General features: G+C 35.1%; 2 protein-coding genes across 2 annotated transcripts; one reads left to right on the forward strand and one right to left on the reverse strand.

The window, feature by feature from the left end:
* Window positions 1–3,423: 3,423 nt before the first annotated feature.
* Window positions 3,424–11,662, forward strand: LOC106138833 (organic cation transporter protein). Its single transcript, XM_060948892.1, has 7 exons — window positions 3,424–3,895; window positions 4,692–4,875; window positions 5,819–5,919; window positions 6,473–6,624; window positions 7,057–7,677; window positions 8,633–8,814; window positions 10,967–11,662. The coding sequence occupies exons 1-7, from the start codon at window positions 3,714–3,716 to the stop codon at window positions 11,165–11,167; spliced, it is 1,623 nt and encodes a 540-aa protein (XP_060804875.1). The 5' UTR covers window positions 3,424–3,713; the 3' UTR covers window positions 11,168–11,662.
* A 760-nt stretch (window positions 11,663–12,422) lies between these two features.
* On the reverse strand, window positions 12,423–22,815 carry LOC106138834 (glutathione S-transferase 2). Its single transcript, XM_013340117.2, has 6 exons — window positions 22,656–22,815; window positions 21,061–21,197; window positions 17,578–17,650; window positions 16,103–16,197; window positions 14,367–14,509; window positions 12,423–13,816 (listed from the first exon to the last, which is right to left on the reverse strand). The coding sequence occupies exons 2-6, from the start codon at window positions 21,191–21,193 to the stop codon at window positions 13,646–13,648; spliced, it is 615 nt and encodes a 204-aa protein (XP_013195571.2). The 5' UTR covers window positions 21,194–21,197; window positions 22,656–22,815; the 3' UTR covers window positions 12,423–13,645.
* Window positions 22,816–23,134: the final 319 nt, after the last annotated feature.

Genomic DNA, 23,134 nt, shown 5'->3' on the forward strand with positions numbered 1-23,134 from the left:
TAAGAACCTAAAGAATCCGACTAAAGAATCAGTACATTGGAATTATTTCTATTCTAAATCTTGTATGTGGTTTAAGCACATGAATTATGAAATTATACCTAAGTACCTACTTGTATTCCACCATCTGGGAAAGAGGCATTATTTTATATATTAATTTATTTAAACTTTATTGTACAATGTATAGCACAATTTTCAGACTAAATACTAGAAGCATTATCTACTAGTCAGCCATTGGGTCTAACGGATAACTTTATATTTTATGTATGAATAAAAAAGGGAACCAAATGTAAATATTTAGTGAGATAGCAACGGACAGGAAGAATTATGTAACGACCTCATAAAAATAGGATAGGATACATACTTAGTAGAAGTTTATTTAATAGCATCAATAGATTCGTAACATTTTTTATCATGGTAATGAATTTGTAGACTCCAATCTGATTTGATTAAATTTTACTGCATAATATTATAGTATATACCTATCTGAATTCAATTTGTACGCGAGAAAACCGCGGACGGAAGGTAGTATTGGTTTATATACGTACTACTTAGCTAAACATAGTTTTGATTATTTTTGCATTTCAAGCCTAAATGCAAATGTTTTGTTTTCCTGTTGAACAGCAACGTATTCACGACTTCACAGAAATTATATTACAAATTCAAATATAACGGAGCAATATAAAAAGGCATCATGGCGAAGAACCCGTATATCAGTTTCAAACGTGGAAACGAAAACAGAAACACAGATACTACAATTTTAATTTGAATCGAGTACTTTTATAACAAAAAAATGGCCAGTATTTTAAGGTTATCTTTTTTATTTTTGGCAGTGTGTGTGATTGTTCTTTGCTCAGCTGAACGTTCGCATTCTTCGAACCCGCGAAACGGTCCGCCCGCTCATCCACCTGTGCAACACGAAGGCCGCCATATTGAAAAGAGATCACTCAACCATGAAGATGGCGATGGAAACGAATTTATACAGCCGGCGTATGAAAACTCATTCGAAAGACCTCATCGTATAAGAGTGATGCCAGGATTCCTTCACTGATCAATTAAATTCTGCTTATTACAAACACGGGTGCTACGGATATTGTTTTTTAGGTTTAAGTATAATTTACTTTAAATGTAATAGTGAATAAAGAGCTTATATCTAATCTGATGCTGACGTTCTACATTAAGTAATCTTTACACCTTTTCGAATATATAGGTAGATACTTTGAGGAAGATTGCGTGGTATTCCTTAGCGTTTTGTCTCGATTTCATTCTTTTTGGAGATAAGATTGGGATCCGCCTTCCAAAGGCTCTTCAAGATAGTGGATAATTGGCTAAAAGTGGTATTTCAGTTATTTCTTATCCGGTGGTATTGCCGCTTTGTACTTAATCAATAACTCTTTTCCAATACTTATAGGTAACTAACTAAATACTTATAGGGAACTAGGTTACCTATTGTCCGAAATGAAAAAGTTCATAAGAAAATTTGCTCTGAAAAGGTTTTTGCACATTTTTTGTGATTTATTATAACAAGTGTAAACTGATTTCTTATCCTTCCTTCTTAGATACGAAAAGGCAAACAAACGTGATCTCAAGCTGTTTACAGAAAATTTTACAACTATCTAGAGATAAGTATATACTACTATTGGAATAATTTATAAAGAGCAAATTTCCGGAGAGTTTGATCACGAGAATACATACATACATATAATCACATCCCTTGCGGGGTAGACAGAGCCAACAGTCCTGAAAAGACAAGACTGATGGGCCACGTTCAGCTATTTGTGTATGTAACAGGTTGCTAGCCCATCGCCTAAAAGAAGAATGCAAGTTATAAGAATATCCCTTAGTCGCCTTTTACGACATCTATGGGAACGAGATGGAGTGGCCCTATTCTTTTTTTATGGGTCCCGGAAACCACACGGCACCAATATTTTCGGTCTCGAGAATATTTTCTTTTAAAGTAGGAAGGAGCCTGCATCGTCAAATAGTCATGTCGAATTTCAACTCGAACCATGCAGTAGTTTTTGATCGTGGCTATATAGTCAATTCTATATCTGTGAAATCACCCAAGCATTTTATTAATCTTTTAATTTTGATATCTTTATAATGTCGTTTTATTTTTTTAATTTTAATTTTAAGAATGCAACTTGAAAGTCTAAAAGTTGATAAATGTATTTTGCAGTAGGTACACAAAAAAATTTTCAAATGACTTTTTTATCCAGAAATTTGAAAATGAAATCACGGATATCCCGTGTGAATTTCTCACACGTTTTCACATACACACTACATTTTCACGTACCATTCTTAAGGTAACTGAAATAATAGAACAAAAATGAAAGAAATGAATGGTTTTAGTACTCGACAGTATGAAATCGTGAACGCAATAATACATATAATATTTTATTGGATACCTACAAACGTAAATGTGATATGATTGACGCACGAATCTTTTACTTATAAACAACTAAACAATGACCAACAGCATATATAAATAAGTTAACAAAGCCTTTGATCACATGAACAGGTTTCTAGCCCATCGCCTGCCTGGGGAATCCCGAGTGTATAAGCTTATCCTATGGTCACTTTTACGACACCCATGGGAAAGATATGGAGTAGTTCTTGTCTAAAGTGGCGGCACACATTTAACATACAGATACGTATGGGTAGACGTTAAATACTAAGTTAAAATTATGCATACCTTCATAGCTTTCGTCCGCAGCCCTTTAGTCTTATCGAGACTGTCGGCTCTGTTGCCTCGTAAGGGAAGAAGACGTGATTATATGCTTGTATACATATTACATATACCCAATAACGGAACCCTAAAAACGCGTAACAATTTCATAATAATTATGACGTCAATGGGGTTAATGACAACCGATTTACATTAAATCAAAATGACTAAATTAATATATTTGAAACTAGCTTCCGCCCGCGACTCCGTCCACGCGGATGTCGGTCTTCGCGTGGATGGTTTATTTCTCCATTTTGAGTAAATCTGACAATGACATCTTATTACGGCACTGAATCCACCGCGGGTAACGCAACGTGTGCTCGCGGTTCTACAGAACAACGTCTATGGATAAAACTGAAAAATTAAGATTTATTTTTTTCTACGTATTTTTTCAGGATAAAAAGTATCCCATTTTATACCCAGGATAATAAGGTATAATTATACCAAGTTTCATCGAAATCGAACCGTTAGTTTTCACGTGATGCCTGAACATACGGACAGACAGACAGACAAAAAAATTTTATCACATATTTTTGTTTGGTATCGATCCAGTAACAACCTCTGCTATTTATTTTTTCAATATTTTCAATGTACAGAATTGACCCCTCTACAGATTTATTATAAGTATGTATAGATAACAGTGTGCAAACTCAATACAGTAATACAGAGACTGCGTTGTTTACAGACAGATTCCACTTGTCATAAACATATATACAATCTGTTTGCTGAGTATAATTTCTGTATCATTTTACTAACTACATAATTATTTCATAGCTTTCTTACTGATATCTTGATAGGCGATACAAGACGTGACTTTGTGGTGCTAATTAAATACAACCATAATAAAGTAAAATAATAAATTAATACCTGTAAATATAAAGTTACCCATATTTTAAAGATATATTTTATTCATAATTAAGGTGACAATATTAAAATTAAATTAAAAAAAAAATTAGTCGAAAGGTCCGCCTAAAACAATTTTATCAAAATGAAAGTGACGTCATATAAGCATAAAGAAACGAAGATTGAAAAAGTCTATGAAATATGGGAAGCCATGGAGTATTTCGGGAGTTATCAAAAAATACAGTATTTATATGTGTGCATTGCCACTGCGTTTGTGTCTATGTATAATATAAACTATATTTTCGTGGCGGGTGATATAAATTATAGGTGAGTTTGTCTGTTTCAATTCTAAAATGTCATTTTCTAAATTTATATTCAAGAGATCTTTATAAGTAGTGGTCCTATGTTTCAACCATAAAGTGTGTAACTTACATACACACATACATATAGTCACGTCGATATCCCTTGCGGGGTAGACTGAGCCAAATGTCTTAAAAAGACTGATAGGCCACAATCAGTTTTATGGCTTAATTTATAAGTGAGATCCAAATAGAGACAGGTTGCTAGCCCATCGCCTAAAAGAAGAATCTCAAATTTATTAGCCTATTAATTGTGCCGTGTGGTTCCCGGCACCAATAAAAAAATAATAAGTCGTCTTTTACGACATCCATGGAAAAGAGATGGAGTGGTCCTATTCTTTCTCTATTGGTACCAGTAACCACACGGTGCATTTTCAATAAAGTTTTACGAAATTTATCTACTTTTTTTATTGTTTAAATGCTAACCGATGCTTTTACAGGCGAGGCTTGAAAAGGCGACTAAGGGATAGGCTCACAAACTTGGAATACTTTTTTAGGCGATAGGCTAGCAACCTGTCACTATTCGAATCTCAATTCTATCATAAAGCCTAATAGCTGAACGTGGCCATTCAGTCTTTTCAAGTCTGTTGGCTCTGTCTACTCCGCAAGGGATATAGACGTGACCATGTGTATGTGTACTAAATTTCATAAAAGTTCCAGTTTCTATAGTTAGCGCGTGAAAGAGTAACAAACACACACACATCGATACAAACGTTAAATATTACTAGGATACATAATACTAAGTTACTTGTACGTATCTTCAGGTGCCACGTACCCCATTGTGAGAATACTCCAGCCCAATACCAAGTCGACTGGTGGCCCAATTCTACCATAGACCGCTGTTCTAGGCCAATCTACAACAGCTCAGATACTTGCGGTACTTTCAAAGGATTAGTCGAAGAATGCAATCGATGGGTTTACGAGAGCAACGAAACTATTATAGGGGAGGTATTAACTTTTATCTTTTATACTATATACTAGTCTTAAACACGCATACATATAATCACGTCTTTATACCATGCGGGGAAGACAGAGCCAACAGTCTTGAAAAGACTGAAATGGCCATTCAGTCTTTGGCTTGTTCAGCTATTTGGCTTAATGATAGAATTGAGATTCAAATAGTGACAGGTTGTTAGCCCATCGCCCAGAAAAGAATCCCAAGTTTATAAGCCTATCACTTAGTCGCCTAGGAAAGAGATGGAGTGGTCCTATTCTTTTTTTTTTAATGGTACTGGAAACCACACGGCACTAGTTTTAGATCTTGATAGAAAGACCATTGATTGAGCCTGAAAGAGATAACATTGCGTTAAAGCCGCATTTTGTATTGTTTATAGTCTTCTGTTTCATTTAATTCATTTTTCTACTTTTTATATTTGTTCCAATAAAGTGTTTTTACTTACTTAGGTAATTATAAAAAATAATAATAAGACAACTTAAACTTTTTCAATGTCGTAAAAGACGACTAAGGAAGTAGGCGCAGTATTAAACTAATGCAAGCTTTCATAATGCTCTGGGTGGTGAAGAGAAAACAATGTCACCAATTGACATTCACACACATTCCATTATTAAACCGTCCAGCTGATCGTAACCTTCGAGTCTTTTCGAGACTAAGATAAATAGATAGATAGGTAAAACTATTTATTGCACCATAAGAGTAAAACATACAAAGCAATACAAAGCAGATAGAGATGGTACAAAGGCGGACTTATCGCTAATGCAATCTCTTCCAGTCAACCTTTGGGTGGAAGGAAACCAAACAGAAGATTGGCGTGGCCCAGAGCAAGACAAATAAATAATAAAATGCACACAGAAATATAAAGCTTAGCTCTGTCTACCTGGCTGAAGTGAGGATTAAAGACATATACTACCTCTATTTATCATTATTTTTCAGTTAGATCTGGCATGCCAACCTCTGAAAATAAGCATGATTGGTACCATTCACAATGTTGGGATGTTAATTTCTATGGTCATCTCTGGTTGGGTCTCTGACAGGTAACTTGTTAATTATATATTATCATAAGTTATAATATTTATAAATAATACAGGTATTAAATGCACACGTTATATATAACGTGTGCATTTAATACCTTTATTTTTCTTGACCATTGTAACATGATTCGAAACATCTGAGATAATATAAAGGTCTTTACGTGCGCGTTTAATATCCGATTTTTTTTTTGTCTTACTTCGTACTAGCTACACACAGACTTACATACAGATAGAATATCTAAAAATCACATTTCTTAATGGATTTTTCATACCGAGTAGATGCCAAGACTAGAGATAGAAGAGCTGCCTTTGTTTTATAAACAGCTGTGCCCGCGACTTCGTCCGCGTGGAATAGTTATTTTGGGCATCATTGAAGCCGTAAAGTTAAAGCATTATGTTATATAGCCTCAAGCCTTCCTCGATAAATGGTCTATTTGACGCAAATAGAATTTTTCAATTCGAACCAGTAGTTCCTGAGATTAGCGCGTTCAAACAAACAAGCTCTTCAGCTTTATAATATTACTATGGATTATTTACCAGTTCTGATTAATTTTAGGTTCGGCCGCAAACCTGCACTTATATTTTTCGCGGTGGCCAGTTGCGTGGGAATTGTCAAAAGTTTCGCCAATTCATACTACATGTTCCTGGTCATAGAGTGCCTGGAGGCGGCCCTGTCAGGAGGCACTTACCCTGCTGGGATGGTGATCAGTAAGTATGGAATGAAGTTCTTGATAGCACGCACAGAATAAATGGGTACATTTCTCTGACTTTCAATTTTAACGTGCGAGTTCCTTTACTAAGCTCTGAGACTGCTTTTAAACAATTTAGGTACTCTACACTTCGGACCTTCTGGTTTTAAAACCATTTTGCTCTAATATTATCAATAGCTTTAAAAGTTCTGTCCTTCTATCAGGGCCCAAATGCAAAGGCAAACTTTATCGCTTTTTCATGGCATGCTTATGTGGTAAAATATTTTCCTTCTCTCCTACTACTCCCATTCAGTTTTTTGTAAATTAAAGACAAAAATTAAAAGACCTGAGATACTTAGGTACCCTTCTTTTATTTAATTAATTATGACGTACCCAAAGCTTTTCGTATAAGGTTTTAATGTCGCTTTAATCTCTAATGCTTCCTTTTCAGTGATTGAAGCAGGTGGCAAAAAGAATCGTGTTCTTGCCGGAGTACTATTCGCGTACGCCATTTATGTAGGAGAATCAACATTTGCGATAGCAGCAATGTTTCTGCCGTACTGGAAATCCCTTATAAGACTGATTTACACTCCCATAATTCTCTGCCTCTCCTTCATATATCTTATGAGCGAGAGTCCTCGATGGCAGTTCTTAAATGGCAAAACTGAAGAAGCTATAGCAAACATAGAAAGATCAGCCAAATTTAATAAGATACAAATAAATAAACAGCATGCAGGTGACATTGAAATACTGAAAGAGAAACTGTGTATCAGAGAGGTTGAAGACAGGGAAAGTTACATGAAGATATTCACATCTAAAGAGATATTGATAAGAGTTTTGGTGGCGTGTGTAACCCGATTTACAGCCTCTTTTGTGTACTATGGTATGATGATACATTCGGTTTGGCTGCCAGGGAACAAGTACACTAACTTTCTGCTGTCAACTGTCATGTCCTTCCCAGGGGAATTGGCGTCCTTGTACCTGATGAACAAGATAGGGAGGAAGCTACCGCTAATAGGGGGATTTATTGTATGTGGCACGCTGTGTTTGGCGTCTGCATTTATTCCAAAAGGTATGTATGATAATTATCCTTATTATTATAAATGAAAATTCTAAACAATTCGATTTGAGTTTGCCAATTGATAATAGTACGTACTTAAACACAATCTAAAGAATGCACATTTGAAAAATTATTAGGCAGAATATAATAAATCCTTTCTATCTGACTCGTCCCATTGAGTTGTCCCGTGGTGTGACAAATAAGACAATTTTGTAACAGCAGATATAGGACTAGTGACGCTAACGAAATCTTCTCAGTATTAGCTCTATAGGACTCATGAATGCACGGAATAGTTTATTTCATAGTTTTAACGTGTGCATTAATTTTAATCTTTACCAATTTCGCAAACCAACAAACGCCACCTTCAAACAATATTGCTTTACAAATATTTACGGATCATGATTATGTAGATCAACTACAATAAAATTATTTACAGGCTTTTAACCTGAATTATATTGCGTGGTTCTTCAAACAATCTGTGCTCTAATCTTAAATTCTTTCGTTAGAATTAGGTATCTTAAAAAAAAGGTTCGCACAACTTATTTAATTTTCGGTAGCCTACACCTAAAAGCTCTTTAAAAGTTTAAAGTTATTACACCTAACATTAATTTTTAACTGAATAATATTACCTTGTCGTATAACTATTTTCTAATCAGACTTAACCATCCAAATAAAAAGGCTTTACACCTCATCCAGGCACTGGAAGGTAGCTGGCACTTAGGTTTAGGTGCGACAATTTTTAGTCTAAAACTCTCTCTCTCTCATCCTTGTGTGTTCCCCTACGCCACAATGTTTCGATGCCTGGGGTCCGTTTCCCGACATTTTTCCTTCCACTTTGTTCCATTTGCAGCGTCATCAGCTTAAAGACCACGTTCAGTTTAGAGCTTCTTAAGTCATAAACTATAACATCTAAATATTTCACCTAGATCAAATCAATCAGAGATATATAATGACACTTTTATTGCAGCATACACATGGGCAGTCATATCCCTCTTCCTGCTAGCCAAGATGGTCATGTCGGCTAGTTTCACCGGAGCTGTGACGTATGCTATGGAGTTGTTCCCTACCAATGCCAGGGGAACTCTTCTTGGAGTTTGTGCTTTTGCGTCCAGAGCGGGGGGCATGTTAGCTCCGTTGACACCTATGTTGGTAAGAATTGCTATTGTATTTTATTGTCTATTGTTTTGTAATACATGCTGTCTACTGTTCAAACATATTGCAATAGAAGCTGGACAACATTTTGGGAATTTTGATCAACCAAGCCAAGAAGAATTGGCATACCCATAAAAATCTGATAAACTGAACCCTATAGGGATTCAGAATTTCCCCCAATTTCATCACAATACGTGGATACACACATCACTTTAGTTCCTTCATCTCTAGTTTAGATATCGTAGCGTGATTTTGTTCCAGTGGCTCGGCCAATCTTTTAATCTTGTCGTATTACCCGGCTTATCTTTTAAATCTTGTATTTAAAAATAAGTTTATGATTATCAAATAAATTTTACTATAATACAAAGAGATACTAAAGTAAAAATAAATTTTATCTCACACACCGAATTGTAATTGTGGAATCTTTGCACGTTTTTCCCCATCTTAACAAATATGATGCCAGTAATTTTCCCCTAAGCAAATAGTTTTAATTAGGTAGGTACATTCAATGTATCTACCTGTTATCTAATCTATCAAAATAAATAACAATGTAGGGATTTGGTAACATTTGAAGACATTTTATGTATTAAATACGTAATTAAAGTAAGTAAATTAAATACATGTTAAATACTTACATTTCATAATGTGGCGGGATGAGATTTGAAAAGGTAAACATTTTTTGTTCAGATAATCGGATTATCACAAAAAAATTTTAAAAGATTATCACAATAACAATAAAGTATAGAAACTTAAATTTTTAAAACTACTTGGACGAAGCAGTTCCACCAGTACTGGCTTAACCCAAAAATGTATGAATTACGGGCACTTTATCTTGCCGTAGGTCCACCATTACAAATATGAAATTGTACTGAATGAATGAATGAATGATTGAATGATTTGAATGAATGAAACTGAATGAATGAATGATTTGAATGATTTGAATGATTTATTGGGCAAACAACTCTTTACATTATGTTGAAACATAAGGCTCCACACTAGGCTACAAGCCTGTCCTGTGGTAGCCAATTTAAGTAAATACATATGAAAAGAAAAACAAAATAACAGGCCGACAAAATTCTGCTTACAAATTACATGCATAACAAGAGAAAATAAATTTTGATTTGTTAATTACAAAAATTTTACATTTCATCGCTCAAAAGTAAATACAATTTCAGTAAAAAAATATATAACTAACTAAATTCATGCAAAAATTTAACGTTGAAAAAAGAAAGTGGTTAAATTTAAGATACAGTTTGTAAGAAATTCTCTGTTTCGATGTAACTCCAATCCATTAAAAGTGTTTTTATAGTGGATTTAGCTTTATTAGGACTTTCCCTTTTGAAATTCGAGATACGGGAAAGTTTATTATATATGAGGCAAGAGACAAAAGGGTCAAATTTTTGAGCAAAACGAGTGTTCATCAGTGGAAGATCTACTTTGAAAATACGCCTTCTTAACAGATCATTGTACATGTCAGATTTTACTACTTGTTTGTGCTTTAGAAAGAATTTTTTCAATATAAACAGTTGACGCACACTAAGAACCTGTGCTTCTTCATACAAAGTAATTGTGGAATAACGAAATGGCTTTCTCAGCATAACCTTCAAAACTGCCCGTTGAGCACGCTCTAGCTTTATTAAATAACTGGAGGCTGAACTTCCCCATACTAGTATACAATAGGTTATGATTGATTGGCAAAGGGCAAAATAAATATTTTTCAATAAAACACGTCCCGCAACATCTCTTAAAATTCTCATGACATAGATGAGTTTGCGCACTCTTGCACACGTGACGTCGATGTGTTCAGAAAAGGTTAATTTTTCATCCAAAATAACTCCGAGGTACCTGATTGACTTTGACCTCTGGATAGTTGCACAGTCACAAGAGAATGTCCTGCAGGAATCCATGTTACCGCGTCTATGCAGTCTGATCTCTGGAGTATGTTTTGGAGCAGAGGCCGCAGTTTTGTAAAAACAAAGGAGTTTCGTTTTACTAACTAATAGTACAAAAGAAAAACATGTACTTTTATTTGTAACGAGTTAATTCAAAAACTACTGGACTGACAACATTCGGCACAGTCCAACAGATCTTCAGGTGTTACATATTATCTTTCATCTTTCCCTTGATCTCATTCCAAATTTTATTTCAGACCGATATATACCCACCACTTCCGTACATATTCTTCGGATGTACATCCATCATGTCGGGACTCCTCACAACCCTGACTCCGGAGACCAAGGACCTTCCTCTCATGGACACAGTAGAACAGGTCGAAGCCAGCGTGTCAAAGAGAAAGACTGTTGCTGAAAATTTGGAGCAGTCGAGAAGGCCTTCTATAGTACCAGCTTGATACATACATACATACATACCATCACGCCCGTTTCTCATTGGGGTAGGCAGACTATGGATTTCCACTTGCAACAATCTTTACAGACCTCTCCCGCTTCCTCTACACTCATTACTCTTTTCATGCATATTCGACGATTACGAGTAATTACCAGCTTGATGATCATGATATTATAAGAGAAAATTATGATCATATCTATTAGCCGGTTATATACTTCTGTAACTTTCTGTTCTTCAAAATTTACCAATACTTTTTAGAGAACTTACACCGATAAAGCGCTTGTCGTGCATTTTGTTTTCAACTTCAGTTTAATCCTTTAAAATTAAGCTTGAACATCTTTTATAATACAGATTACAAAAGATGATGTAGATACATATGAATGGACTCGCTTGAGGTTATCAGAATGCAAATTATGTGCTACTGAAATTAAAATTTTGATTTGCTGATATCGTTTACTTGACATCAAACAAAGTCCTGTGTGATATTTGATTAAATATTGTTATTTTAGTAAATGACTATAAATAATAACCATTTATACCTATCAATTTCATTTACAATTAATATATAAGTACTACAAAGAGGAAAGACTTCTTATTTTTGTGAATAAGTTCTATCTCCATAAAGTTCCGTGCAGAGTAACTTGATATACGGTTGCAAGATGATGAAGATACAAGATGTCACTTTGTTGCGTAGGTACCTACTTACAAGATATAAAATGTCTGAGCATGTCACCTTCGCGGCCAGGATAGAAAGGGCAGACCTAAAATATCGGGCTTGACGTCGTTAAAGATGATATGCGAGCCAATAGCCTGAAAACTGAAGACGCCGAAAACCGGACAAAGTGGAGAGATAAATGTAGAAAAGCGGACCCCAGGCTCCGAAACACTATGGCGGCGGGTGCAACTGGGAATGCGCAAACAGAGTTGGAAAAAGGGGTTTTCTAGGAAGGTTTATAAATAAATAATTAAATATATACGGGACAAATTACACTGATTGAGTTCGCCTCGAAGTAAGTTCGAGACTTGTATTACGAGATACTAACTCAACGATACTATATTTTATAATAAATACTTATAAGATAAACATCCAAGACCCAAGCCAATCAGAAAAGTTCTTTTCTCATCATGCCCTGGCCGGGATTCGAACCCGGGACCTCCGATGTCACAAACAAGCGCACTACCGCTGCGCCACAGAGGTTTATATCTATAAAATCTACCGTGCAAAGCCAGGCGTCTCGCTAATTTGAAATAAAATAAACTTTTATTACACAAATACATTTTATTTGAAACACTCAACATATCGTGTAGTTTGCGTGTAATATCATACACAAATGTGATATAAAGCTTATTTCTCATAGAGTAACAAATATTTCTAACACAAAATAAAGATATCACGAATAAAATTAATATCCATTTTTGTTTGTATTTTTAAACTTCGTTGTTAGGAAAATATGTACTTATGTTTAAATAGTTGTAATTTATTTGACAATAAATATAAAAATAGACCTTTTAAGGCTGTTACATTTCTAACAATAATTACTATGTTTCATGAAAACATGTGCACCAAATATTTCTTGCGTAAAAACAGTGAATTGTGAATATCATTTCAAAGCCTTTTTAAACAAAACATTAGCAAATACTTAGTAAAGCGAAAAATAATTTTCTTACAACTAGCATTAATTAACTACTAATAAATGTGTATCTGTAATGTAACACAAAGTAAAAAGCCCACGGCACACGACGAAAATTACGTTTGAGGCACTAAAAACACATTTTTCCACAATAAAGAAGAAAAAGGCTAAGATAATATGGCAACACAAGCATCAATGTTGCCAAACTTTCAACTATTTTCAAACATTTCCCATTTCGTTTCTTGTTTATCTTAAGTATAAGCAAATAAAACTAACTTTTCTCATTATAAACTATTTTTGTGCAAAAGAAACTAGTACTTAATAAGCCAAAAGTCTGTAATAAACTGAAGATCATTACTTGACTGAGGATGAACTCTTTAGCCTCTTATTTTTGACTTAGTGAAAGTCAAGTTCTTGTTACAAGTCACAAAAAATGTTATAAAAACATTCATTAGATCGAAATCCCTCCTCATTGAAATTATTAGTTATTCCATAAAATCCTTTTCAATCATGCCAAAAGTCATGGAATTCGAGATAATTCAGTCCACCTAAAGTAAATGGGGTTGAAACAAGAATTGGATGATAAACATCCGTGTAAGCGTTCAGCAAAGCTATACGTACCCATAGTGATATTACTAAGTAACTTTTTCAAAATAATACGTTAATTACAATCACTGGACTGGATCTATAAGTTAAAACCCCATTTCTACCTACATCCTCACTCATCGAGCAAATCAAAAGGCCTGTGTGACATGAGCCTAATAAAAAAAAAAAAAGACTGTTTGACATGAGCCTAATTAAAAAAAAGAGACTGTGTGACATGAGCCTAATTAAAAAAAAAGGGTTTAACCTTAAAATTCACATTTAGGCGCTTTAGCCACATACTCCTTAACCTTGGGCAGGTTCAGCACAGTCTGCTCCAGTTTCTTGAAGCTGGGGAACTTCTCGTCCAGGTCAGGTGCCTGCATCATTGTCTTGACGTAATCGTACATGCCGGCGAACATAAAGTCAGCCCATGTGAGCTGGAAATGAATAAAAAATAAAATGAGAATTAAGGCGATTGAGGGATAGGCTTACAAACTTGGGATTCTTTTTTAGGCGATGGGCTTGCAACTTGACACTATTTGAATCTCAATTCTATCATTAAGCCAAATAGCTGAATGTGGCCATTCAGTCTTTTCAAGACTGTTGGCTCTGTCTACCCCGCAAGGGATATAGACGTGACCATATGTATGGAACCACACGGCAGTATGCGATACCAAAATTCAAATTCAAAATTTTTATTCATGATTGTAGGATACTTCGTATCGCTTAATAATTGTCAAAACGTATGGTTTAACAACATTGGTTGACGTCAAATAAATTACTTAAAACTAAGTTTACTGCCGCTTCCAAGGCGTCAGTGCAGAAGAAGCGGTAACAACCTGCACTGCAGCATTTTCTACAACAACGTCAACTTCACAATATCAATTAAACTTAGAATAGAATGTGGACGAGAGAACCTTTGAATGATATATTGAATATAAATTTATTACTATATCTGAAGACGCTAAAAAGATGTGTGTTAATTACCTTGCCAGCGGCGAGGTGGCCGTTATTTTTCCTGATGATCTCATCCAGTTTCTTGAGAAGGTTCGGATACACCTCCCGCGTGTATTTCTCGTGTTTTTTGGCCTTAATGGCTGCGTCGTCTTCGTATTGCACTTGTGCTGCCTCTGCAAATGAGAAGTGTCGGTGAAAATACTAAATAAAATAAATAAATACAGGGTGACTTTTAATTCAACTGCATAAACTTAACTGTTAAGTGTACTCATCTCAAGGATATTTAAATACGTTAAAAGAAAAAAATTGGTTCATATTTATGAATACGAAAAAAAATAAAAGTATCAAAATCCACGAACCTAAATACGTAATATCACCCCGGCCGGCGGAAAAGCGACGCGCGATCTCGACAACTCTGTACATTACTTGATCTTGATACTAGAAAAATAATTTAATTTTCAGACATTTATTTACATTTTTAGTTTTAATTTCTTTTTGTAGTATTGGTCTTTAATCAAGCGTATGACGTAGTTTTTGAGGGATTTTTATGTGAAAATGATGACGTTTAATTTAAATAAAAATAGGCTCAAACCGTTCAGAAGCATGGGTATAGTCTATGTTTAAAAGGATGCAGTTGTTTTAAATGTCACCCTGTATATATACGGGACAAATTATACAGATTGAGTTAGCCTCGAAGTAAGTTCGAAACTCTTCAGCTTTATAATATTAGTATAGATATTCACAAAGATAAAGCAACAATTTGTGTAGCAACAATTTCTATTTTTATTTCGCGTTATCATACCACCAGCGAAATGTTATCACGACATATTCATACTGTGTGATAAATTTTGCGATAAGAAATTTCAATAAATATACCTACTTGCAAAAAATATATCTCAATTTTATAGTTAACTAAACTTTTTATTGATTCGGTTGGCATCGTGTTGACATCACGTCTATATCTCTTGCGGTAGACAGAGCCAGCAGTCTTGAAAAGACTGAGAGGTCACGTTCAGCTGTATGGCTTTGCGAAGATTCAAATAGTGACAGGTTGCTAGCCCATCGCCTATAACAGGAATCCCAAGTTTATAAGTGTATCCCTTAATCACCTTTTACGACATCCATGGAAGAGATATTGAGTGTTTCTATTCTATAGTCCCGGAACCCACACGGCATAAATAATTTAAATAAAATGTTAAATTTTAAAATTATCTTTAGACCTTTATACCAAGATCTCTCGTAATAAAAATTTCCTACATAACAAAACAATCATGTTGCCTATAAAATCAATAAAGCTGATTACATTTTTCATTGCTAAGCAACTAAGTAGATTCTATAATTAGATAGGGGGTGAGACATTCTGTTGATTTATTTCAATGATGACTGATTGAACAAATGACCTTTACAGGTCAGTTGGAAGTCATTATTACCGTCTAAAACCTTTATTTATATATGTAAGTACAACACGATATAAAAATGAATTAAGGTCAAAGAAAAACTAAGTAGTCACAAGTACATACGTACATATCAGTCACGTCAACATCCCTTGCGGGGTAGACAGAGTCTACAGTTACAAATACTGAAAGGCCACGTTCAGCTGAATTGAGATTCAAATAGTGACAGGTTGCTAGCCCATCGCCTAAAAAAGAATCCCAAGTTTGTAAGCCTATCTCCTCGCCTTTTACAACATCGAAATGGGAATGAGATGGAGTGGTCCTATTCTTTTTTTGTATTGGTGCCGGGAACCACACGGCACGTAGACTCACTTGCACGCAGATCATGGAGCAGTTCCACGTTCTGGTCGATCTCAAAATCCTCTTCGACATCAGCTCCGGCAATGCCGTACTTGCGTCCAAGGTATCTGAAAATCGTGAAAATCAATCACACACATGTATCTTGTGCCGTGTGGTTACCGGCACTTTAAAACAGTACCATCCCATCCATATTTGACGGCATCTGTGGCGCAGCGGTAGTACCTACGCTTGTCATCGGAGGTCCCGGGTTCGAAGTCCGTGATGAGAAAATAACTTTTTCTGATTGGCCTGGTGATGTTTATCTAATATAAGTATTTATTTTATTTTATATAAGTATTTATTTTATCAATATAGTATCGTTGAGTTGGTATCTCGTAACACAAGTCTCGAACTTACTTCGAGGCTAACTTAATCAGTGTAATTTGTCCCGTATATATTTATTTATTTATTTATATTCCATAGATTAAGGCTTAGGTTCTTTTGCAATGGTTGCCGAGGTTAGATGGAAGACGATTAGTGTAAAAACCTGACTTAGGATTCAATATCATGGTCAAAGACACTCCGGGCACCTCTTCAGGTAGGTGAGTTTGTAACTGGGATGTAACCAGGAGAAAGATGACAAATAAATAAATAAATATAAATATATTTACGGAACAAATATATACACAGATTGAGTTAGCCTCGAAGTAAGTTCGAGACTTGTATTAATAGATACTAACTCAACGATACTATATTTTATAATAAATACAATATAATATAGATATACATCCAAGACCTAGAACAATCAGATAATGTTTGTTTATCATTATGCCCTGACCGGGATTCGAACCCGGGACCTCCGGTGTCACAGACAAGCGTATCACCGCTGCGCCACAAAGGCCAAATCGGTTTTATTACGGCCATCCCATACGGGGTAGACAGGGCCAATACTCAAAAAACCGAAAACCAATGGTAATTGGAACACGAAACTTATAAGATGATAACGATATTTGATAAGAAACGGCGTGGAAATTTTCATCGATTACCTTGATACCTACTCGCTTATCCATACATATAAAAAAATTGTAACAATGTCTGTACTTGAAAGATATTGAAATCGAATATCGATATCCTCGGGATCGATATGTTGTTCAATGACTAGCAGAAGTCAAAAATGTATATACATAGTCGTGTACATATGTATGTATAGTCACGTCTATAGTTCAGATGTATGACAAAATGATCGTATTGACTGATTCAAATGGCGACAGATTGAAAGCCCATTGCCTGAAAGATGAATCCAGAGTTTGAAAGCCTATCCCTTAGTCGCCTTTTACGACATCCACGGGATAAGTGATAAGAGATGGAGTGGTCCTATTATTTGGTCTATTAGTGCCGGGAACCACACGGCACTGTTATAATATAACATAACTATATTATTACAATTCCTATGGCTGTCTGTTACCAATGCTAGTTGACTAAGTATTTTATATATGCTAGAATATTACCTGCTGATAGCTGTGCTCTGTGCATACTGTTTACCATTAATGACCAACAATGGCATTTGACCAAATGGGGTCTCTGAAATAAAAAAAAAAGATAAATAATTAATACTCAGACATTAAAAAAAAAACAACTTTAATAGACAATGGTGTTGTAATATAAGAGTTGTATAATTCTTGACGTGACCAGATATAAATTTTATGCTATTGAACTTAAAAGAGAGAATGCCAAAAATTCGACAAAGTGGAGGGAGATCAATAAAATAATATTATACATACTATAATATAAAAAAAAAACATACAAACATTTCTTTTTTTGTTCCTATTATTTTACAACTTTAGTACTTCCACACATTCATAAGTCTCTTCATGCAATCTGACCTGCTTTCGCAAGAACCCAGATAATGTGATCAACGTACGTTCGTGTGCCGTGTGGTTCCCGGCACCAATACAAAAAAGACTAGGACCACTCCATCTCTTTCCCATGGATGTCGTAAAAGGCGACTAAGGGATAGGCTTATGAAATTGCGATCTTTTTTTAGGCGATGGGCTAGCAACCTGTCACTATTTGGATCTCAATTCTGAAAGCTGAACGTGGCCATTCAGTCTTTTCGGGACTATTGGCTCTGTCTACCCCGTAAGGGATATAGACGTGACTATATACATATATGTATGTACGTTCAAGAACCTCTCTCATGGGAATCCATGGGAATGTTTCTTATTCCTTGGTCTTTTACAATTTTGCGGAACAAAAATCAATAAAGGATACATACATATAGTCACGTCTATATCATTTGCGGGGTAGACAGAGCAAACAGTCTTTACAGGACTGAATGGCCACGCTTAGCTGTAGGGTTAATGATGGAATTGAGATTCAAATAGTGACAGGTTGCTTTGCCTATCGCCTAAAAGAAGAATACAAAATTCATTTCAACTTGAACGACATTCATAAGAAAGATATGCAGTGGTTCTATTCAAAAGTGGCGGTAACCACACGACATCCAATAAAGGATACAAGCACTAATCTATTGTGAAGTGGTCCCCACGGTTTGAACCCCAACCCAACAGCTGAGAGCGCGAGAGTAACGAACCAAAATTACATAATCCAAGGTTATCAAGTACTTATCGTTTATTGTAACAATTGATTCCCAAAGCCGTTTTGAATTGTGGAGTAACGAGTTGTTAAGCGGCGTAAAAATAAGGTTGACAATGCAATAACAGACCAACAGTCATACCTACTGCCTCCAAATAGAAGGCCTTGGGCATTATTACTTTAGTACACACAGCAGTGACCAAACTAATTTAATCTTTATGGTATAGTACTCAAAACACAACATTGATAAATCCCAGATGACTGATGATAGGAAAAACACAAATTTGCAAGCGGCACGGAAGAAAAATTGCAAGTTCAAGTCGATTTGATGCAATTATAGCTAGGTAGGTTCCTATTTACCGCCATATGTACATCCTACTAATAATATAAATGTTTGTGAGTATGTCAGGATGTCAGTATGGATGTTACTCTTTCACGCAAAAACTACTCGACCGATTACGATGAAATTAAGTATGTAGGTAGCTGAAGACCCAGAAAAACACATAAGCTTTTTATCCCGGAGCTCCCGCGGGATTGATAGGGTTTCCATGCGGACGAAGTCGCGGGCAGTAGTAGTAGTAGTATAAAGGTAGGAAGAGACAACAGTCATCAAAAGACTGAAAGGCTCAGCTGTTTGCCTAAATGATAGAACTGAGATTCAAATAGTGACAGGTTGCTAGCCCATCGCCTAAAAGAGGAATCCCAAGTATATAAGCCTAACCCTTAGTCGCATTTTATGACATATTATAAATCAAACCTAAGACCTCGGAAATGACCGTCGCATTAGCTTACTACATATACCACAGGATGCATCAGAAGGGCATTGATAAAAGATCATACAAATGAATAGGTACAGTTGTTCACAACTAAATGTTATCACAAGTGCCTTCCATAGATACCATTCGTTATTGTTATAATCAACAACTTGTTTTTAAAGATGAGCGATAAAATTGTTATTGTTTTTCATTGTACTAATCCTTATAAGTTTATAAGATAACGGAAAATTGTAATTACTAAGATAAAGTATCTCACATGTCATACGTGAATACCCAAATGTGTATTTTCCCTAGTAACAATGAATCTATACTAATATTATCAAGCTGAAGAGTTCGTTTGTTTGAACGCGCTAATCTCAGGAACTACTGGTTCAAATTGAAAATTTATTTTTGCGTTGAATACGAGACCATTTATCGAGGAAGGCTTTAGGCTATAGGTATTACATCACGCTGCAACTATTAGGAGCGAAGAAATAATGGAAAATGTGAAAAACACGGGGGAAATTTCTCCTAAGGTCTTCAAATTATGGCCTTATTAAGGAGAAATTTCCTCATAGGTCATACACAAACATATATAATAATATAGTCACGTCAAGGTATATCCTTTGCGGGAAAGACAGAGCCAACAGTCTCGAAAATAAAAGACCTCGTTCAGCTGTATGGCTTAATGATGAGAGATTTAAATAGTGACAAGTTGCTAGCCCATAGTCTACAAGAAGAATCCCAAGTTTATCAGCCTTTCCCTTGGTCGCCTTTAACGGCATTCATGGAAACGATATGGAGTGGTCCAATTCTAAAATGCCTGGACCCACACGGATAGTTATATTAACAATATTTTTATGGTTCTTCTCTTCAGTTGTCGAGTTTAATTGGTTTTGGTCATGGAACATCTGGGTTATTCGTGTTGCGAGGAGAATTATGGTCAACAGACCTTTTAAATTCCTCTAAAACAGGTGCAAAGGCAAAAGGCATCTTCAATGACAAGGAAACAAACCATACATACATACATAAAATCACGCCTCTTTCCCGGAGGGGTAGACAGAGACTACCTCTTTCCACTTGCCACGATCTCTGCATATTTCCTTCGCTTCATCCACATTCATAACTCTCTTCATGCATGCTCGGCGGTTTCGGGGTAGGCAGAGACTACCTCTTTCCACTTGCCACGAAACGAACCAATAATGAACAATTCCTCGTAGCCACAATATTAGAATGTATTGTCCAAAGTTTGTTTGGCAATAATTTCCGGCCTTTTCGTAATATCAACTGGGGTTCATTCGCGAACGAACAAAGCATATATGTATATGTTCACATGTCGCATTGTTTATTTTCTTTGGACATATTACACAGATTGATTTAGTTTCGACATTAAGTTCAAGACTTATGTTACGAGATACTAGAATGTACTGTTAACGATCTGACCGGGAATCGAAATTGGGAACTTTCGGTTCAGGAGCGAGAGAATCCTACAACTGCGCTAAAAGGCTTTATCTTCCATCTCTCTCTATCATTGAATCGAAGATTAAGCGAGTGAAAAAGGAAGACTTGGCCTTGTCAATGTTTGTTAAAAAAAAACTGCTGGTTTCAAGAATTTCATTAAAAATAAAAAAAAAGGCTCACTAGGTTTGAACTCTGGCCATTTGTCTGCTGGGATCCTGTTGTCTTCGAACTCTTGACCGCCATACGCCAGCAGCAGCCTGACGCTCTCACCGAGAGCCTTCACTGGGAAGTAGTAGAACTCCACTTTGGACATGGTTCTGACGGAGAATATACAATATTTTTTTAACAAATTACTGACGTATTACTAGGGTTCGATGCGTGGCAAAGATCTCACACTTGTGAAAAAGAGAAAGGAGTAAGTAGGTACTCGTTAGTTACAATTTTACTTATAAGACTCTGTAATAACTTAAAATGTTAATGCAATTTTACAGTAAAATTAATGTCATTCAAAAAAGAAAATTTAAAAAGGTTGGTTTGATGAAGTTGACATAGAAATCGGTTCAATATAATTTTACTTTAGTTTTGAATACCTACCTAAGGAAGGATCTAGAAAATTGTAACTAGGTACATACCTACTTAGAAACTGAATATTTAGAAGAAAATATATCATTTTTTTTAAAGAATGATTTTGGTTTTTAAAAAAGTAGGTACCGTACCTAAGTACCTTTTTTATAAACTTTAAGGAGGCATCAATCTTGAATATACAATGACCAGTCATTAAATATTTAATTTTTTTTAAAATAACGATTTTTGATTTCGTGCTTGTGATAAGCAGAATCATAAAAATTTATGCAGGTAGAAATAAAAATTACTAACAACTTAATTAGGTTATAATGAAGGACGCAGGAAAGTACCTACCTAATGAATAAAATATAAACAAACATTACTTTAATAAAATAGTTACAATTGTAGTAGGATTATAATATTTTTACATTGTAAACTTGAAAACATTAGAACATTATAAATATTTACAATAATAATAAATAAGCACCTATTAACAGATAAATATAAATTGTGCAATACTAGGTTTAAACAATTCTAATTAGATTTAAAATTATAATGTGATACTAAGTAGGTACCTCTATGTGTAAGTTTGTATGTCTACTAATACATAAAAATGTTTGCAACACCCGAAAGGGTAAATATGAAGATCTGTTATACATAATATTTAAGATAAGACCTTGTTGTACTCATATTATGCAAATAAAAGTTTGAATTTGAATTTATACAAATCAAAAACATTAGGTATTTTAACCAATCATCGTAAGTAGGTATGATAACTTAGTTCCTTTACTTTAGGTATACATATAAAATTAATACAAATCTCTTTGTTTATCAAAACAGTAGTTATAAAAAATTGTTTCTGGAAGTCATAACGTCAAAACTTGCAATAGTTTCACTTGTAGGTACTAAGTTGTACTTTCAAAACAACTTACTCTCAAAAGACCCCACGGACTAAACCGGAACCATATGTCAGAAACTAGATAAAACAACTGTAGGTACAATTTTTGTCATACAAACACAATGATAATTTTTATCCGTAATATTAACTGGCCCTTTATTTAGGTAATTTAGTTTACCAAAGCCAATTCAGCCTCATACCTAACATAACCTCTTACTGTTAGTTAAACACCTAAAAGGATTCTAAAAAGAGGATACCTAATTCGAATTCTACGGTTCAAAATATTTATAAAAACTTTTAGCCGAATACTTACATGTGTTTATTATCTGTTATTTTTTGAGCGAGAAACAACGTCTAACACTGACGCGAGGTAGATATGCTTCTGACGAATCTAGAAAACCGGTCTCGCGCCACACCATTAGTGAGGGCTTGTTTATAGCAAGCCGGCCGGTGTATACGTCATCAATGTGTACAGTCGACAGCAAATTTACAAGAAAATATAAGACGTTTTAGAACAGAGTGTTTGGAAAATGGGGGAAAATGTTGTTTGTAAGAAGGTTATATACTTATACTTGGGTAACATAACGCAATATGTAGGTAAGTACAGGCGCCAGTCTTAGATATGTATGAACAGGCGATTTAAAGGCGACTGTACGTTGGATATCAAACAGTTATCTCGAAATAAGTATGTAGCTATCAATATACTAGCTGCACCTAGTTTTTGGGATAAAAATGAAGATTTCAGAATAAAAAAATTACATATTAAGTAGGTACTATTTATATTACAGGATA

Source organism: Amyelois transitella, chromosome 17, assembly GCF_032362555.1.
Source record: "Amyelois transitella isolate CPQ chromosome 17, ilAmyTran1.1, whole genome shotgun sequence".
NCBI lineage: Eukaryota > Metazoa > Arthropoda > Insecta > Lepidoptera > Pyralidae > Amyelois > Amyelois transitella.